This window comes from Bidens hawaiensis, unplaced genomic scaffold (assembly GCF_021521415.1).
Source record: "Bidens hawaiensis isolate Kalapana, Puna unplaced genomic scaffold, B.hawaiensis_p1.1 tig00032422_1, whole genome shotgun sequence".
Lineage (NCBI taxonomy): Eukaryota > Viridiplantae > Streptophyta > Magnoliopsida > Asterales > Asteraceae > Bidens > Bidens hawaiensis.
In genome coordinates this window covers 183545-187932 of record NW_027495518.1, presented here as the reverse complement: position 1 = coordinate 187932, position 4388 = coordinate 183545, and the positions used below count along the sequence as shown (strand labels likewise).

The 4388-nt window shown below is 38.1% G+C and overlaps 1 protein-coding gene across 1 annotated transcript; it reads right to left on the bottom strand.

Annotated features, from left to right (window-relative positions):
• Positions 1–1729: 1729 nt before the first annotated feature.
• LOC143583483 (uncharacterized) lies at positions 1730–2968 on the bottom strand. The gene is made up of 2 exons (XM_077065779.1): positions 2170–2968; positions 1730–2064 (listed from the first exon to the last, which is right to left on the bottom strand). The coding sequence occupies exons 1-2, from the start codon at positions 2966–2968 to the stop codon at positions 1730–1732; spliced, it is 1134 nt and encodes a 377-aa protein (XP_076921894.1).
• Positions 2969–4388: the final 1420 nt, after the last annotated feature.

Genomic DNA, 4388 nt, shown 5'->3' with positions numbered 1-4388 from the left:
TAAACATTTGCTACATACAAAGCAATCTCCTTCTTCATTCCTATCCACCAATAATCATCTTTAAGATTATGATACATCTTGTCACTTCCCGGATGCATCATTTACTTTGATTTGTGAGCTTCTTCTAGAATTTTCTCTCGTAAACTTCCAACCATCGGCACCCAGATTCTTTTCCCTAATCTGAGTATCTCATCGTCACCTTTTACCAACTGATCTATTGTACCATTCTCTTTTTTGGATTTTATATTCTCTTGTTCTAGTGCCAACTTCTGAGCTTCCTTAATCTCTCAGTTAATATATCAAAATTTTGAGTTTTAACCTCAAAGCTTGTACTCTTTTTGGCTTTTCATGTTCTTTTCTACTTAAAGCGTCAGCCACCACGTTAGCTTTGCCCTCATGATCACAATTTCACAATCATAGTCATTAAGTGTTTCCATCCATCGCCTCTGTCTCATGTTCAACTCTTTCTGATCAAATATATGCTTCAAACTTTTGTGATCAGTATAGATGGTAAATTTTACACCATATAAATAATGTCACCATAATTTCAATGCAAAAATTATAGCTCCAAGTTCAAGATCATGTGTGGTGTAATTCTTTTCATGAACTTTTAATTGTCTTGACGCATAAGCAATTACCTTCTTCCCTTGAATTAAAACACATCCAATTCCTGTATGCGAAGCATCAGAATATACAATGAAGTTATCTTGTCCTTCAGGCAAGGCTAAGACATGTGCATTTGTTAATTTCTGTTTGAGAGTTTCAAATGCCTCTTCTTGTTTCGGTCCCCATTCAAATTTAACAGATTTTCAGGTTAATGAAGTCAATGGAATCGCTATTCTTGAAAATTTCTGAATAAATCTCCGATAGTAGCCAGCCAACCCCAGAAAACTTCGAACTTGTGTCGGGGTCTTGGGTTTCTCCCAGTTCAAAATAGCTTCTATCTTGGCTGGATCTACTTGGATTCCTTTCTCGTTTACAACATGTCCAAGAAATTGTACTTCGCACAGCCAGAACTAACACTTAGAAAATTTCGCGTAAAGCTTTTCTTTCCTTAATGTTTCCAGTATGGTCTTCAAATGAACTTGATGTTCTTCACTTGTCTTGGAATATATTAGAATGTCATCAATGAAAACGATAACAAATTTGTCCAAATATGGTTTACAGAGTCGGTTCATCATATCCATAAAAGCTTCCGGAGCATTAGTGAGTCCAAAAGGCATAACGGTGAACTCATGATGTCCGTATCGGGTTCTAAATGTTGTCTTAGATATGTCTTCTTCTTGAACCTTCAATTGATGATACCCGGATCGTAGATCAATTTTGGAAAAACGACTTGCCCCTTGTAACTGGTTGAAGAGATCATCTATTCTTGGAAGTGGGTATTGATTTTTGATCGTCACTTTATTCAATTCTCGGTAGTCGATACACATTCTCATTTATCTGTCTTTATTCTTAACAAACAAAATCGGAGCTCCCCAAGGTGAAGAACTTGGCCGAATAAATCCCTTCTCCAATAATTCATCCAATTGCTTCTTTAATTCTTTCATTTCGGTTGGTGTTAATCTATAAGGAGATTTAGCAATTGGAGCCGTTCCCGGAACTAAATCTATCTTGAACTCTACTTCTCGATCCGGTGGAATTCCAGGCAACTCATCAGGAAATACATCCTTGAATTCAAAGACAATTGAGACCTCTTCTATTTTCTTAGGCTCGGGTTCCTTGGTTACTAAGCCATAAATGCTAAGCAACCTTTACCCAAACAATGACTTGCTTTTATTTTTGAAATAATTCCAATTCTACCAGAATCTTTATCGCCAGCTATTCGAAAAATTTTTCTATTTGGAGTTAAGATTTCAATAGCTTTTTCATCACATAATATTCGGGCTTGGTTGGCGGCTAACCAATCCATTCCTAGGATAACATCAAAGCCGGCTAACTCCATAGCTAACAATTGAACTGGCATATCATGTCCAGCTAAGGAAATATAACTACTTAATACTTCAGATATTTTAATCAAGGATCCATTAGCCATTTCTACTTCATATTGATTATTTAGCTTAGCTAAAGGTTCATTTAATAGATCATAGAATTTATAATCTATAAAACTTTGATTTGCTCCTGAATCAAACAATACTCTAGCATAAATGTTATTGATAAGAAATGTACCAGTAATCACATCTGGTAATCCTCCCGCCTTTTGAGTGTTAAGCATGAAAGCGCGGGCATTTCCCTTTCTCCCCTCGTTCCTGGTACCACTACCACTGGCGCCTGCAGTTACCTGTTTCTTCTTCGTGCATTCCGCACTAAAGTGACCCTTTTCACCACACTCAAAACAAACAATTAACTTTTTCCTACAATCCTCCTCCTTGTGCCCTGGCCTCTTACAAAAATTGCAAGTTGAAAACAGATCAAACTTGCGTACATCAGTCTTAGGGGTAGGCTTCAAACATCTGCCCTCGTGCTTCTTACCACAATTTTTACACATCGGCCGATCAAACACATTCGACCTTTCTTTCCCTTTCTCAAACCTTCTCTTCTCATCAATCTCCCTCTTTTTCTCTACCACACTCTTCTTTTCTTCATCCTTGTTTCTGATCATGCTCTCCATTAAATAACTTGCTAATTCGATAGCAGACTCGATGGTAGCAGGCATGTGTGATCTTACATGATCACGAATTTCTTTTGGTAACCCATAAATATACCGCATCACCTTGTTATATTCGGGCGTGACTAAATGTGGTACTAGCTGGCAATACTCAAGGAATTTAGTGTTGTATTCCTTGATATTTGTACCAATGACCTTGTGATTCCAAAGTTTAATTTGGATTTGATCCACCTCATGAATGGGACAAAATCTTTGCTTGATTAACTCTTTAAAAATCTTCCATTCCAGGTTATACATGTTACTCCTTCCCTTGATCTCAATCAACGTATTCCACCACTCCAGCGCCTCTCCTTTGAACATCTGAGAAGAGTACTAAATGCTTTCTTCTTCAGTGCATTTACTTATAATTACTATGGATTCCATTTCCTCAATCCAACGAAGCGTTGTTATCGCCCCTTTATCCCCATTGAATTCTTTTGGTTTAAACACTTGAAAATCTTTGAAGGTGCATCCCGTGCTAATTTTTGCTCTTTTTGTTTTGCTCGGGACGTGTTCAGCAGTGGTACTTTCATAGCCTTCTTGTTTCTTTTCCTTCTCAGCTTTGTCTTTTCAGTCTCTTTTCTTTTTGAATGTACTGATACGCTATGGATTGGCTGCGTTTGTTTTTCTGATTTTGATTTGGCTAAACTTTTAGAATTAGTCGTGTGGTCTCGCACCATCTTTATCAATGGAGTTACAGCTTCTTTGATTAACGGGGAAACCGTTTTTATCATATCACGTATGCCTCTAGTATATTCTTCCGGAATTGAATTATTATTATTTTCAGGGGTCTTCGCTTTGTTAGCTTGACTCCCTCGACTTAATCGGGTTTCTTGTTGTTCAGACATTCTGTGAATCACATAAATACATGGATTTAAAACACAAAACACAGGATTTTATTCATATCAGTACAGAAGGATAGAAAAATACAACATGTTTAAACAACAATATTTATATAATCCTAATCCTTGGCCCATTTTTTAACTAGGCTCTTCATTTTGTCACACTTCTTGATGATCTTGTTGCTTATCTTTTTCTTTTTAACCTTCCCGTTTCTTAATTCGTCCATTACTGAGTTAGGAGGGTTGGGATATCCTATGGGTGCAGATGCAGAAGGGAAAAGATAGGCGGTTTCCCTTGGATACAGGTGAGGATTTGCTACATACTCCTGTATTTCCTCATCGAGAAGGTTGTTTGTATAAAACTCCTCGATGAGACGGGCCTCCTCCAGTATCTCGTGTGCTTGTTCAGCCTCAGTCAGAATAGGACCTTGGTATGGTGGAAAACCAGGAACCTCAGAATAGTGGATTGGTCCTTGGGTTGGTCTTGCTAGAATTTGGGTACCTGGTGGCGGTGATCCAACATGCCACAAACTTTGGTTGGAATGACAATTCATCCAGCTGGAATATTCAGTACTTGTTTCCTGTTTAACTCTACTATGAACTTCCATATCATATAGATAGTAGTTCGGTGTACCAGTCAGCGGAACACTTTCTGAAGTGTCACTTGATATTTCAATTGGCATCTCGGGGCTTCCAGGAGCATATACTGGTTGGCTTCCGTAAGCCAAGTAGGGATCGATTTGATCAACAGGATATTGGTTCATCTGATTCATCGGATTTGGATTCATCGGGTTATTACAGTTATTCAGATCAGCCGGGTTTGTGTACACCGATTCAGTCGGGTTCACTGCAACAGTTGGCCACTTAGGACCAAAATTCGTGCTAGATCTATCAGATGG

Bases quoted from the DNA above. Each gene is read 5' to 3' on its own strand.
- LOC143583483 (XM_077065779.1), bottom strand. From the start codon at position 2,968: ATGTTCAAAGGAGAGGCGCTGGAGTGGTGGAATACGTTGATTGAGATC. The intron at 2,065-2,169 runs GTACATTTCTTA...ATGAACCTTTAG, and splicing joins ATTACCAGATGTGATTACTG to CTAAGCTAAATAATCAATAT.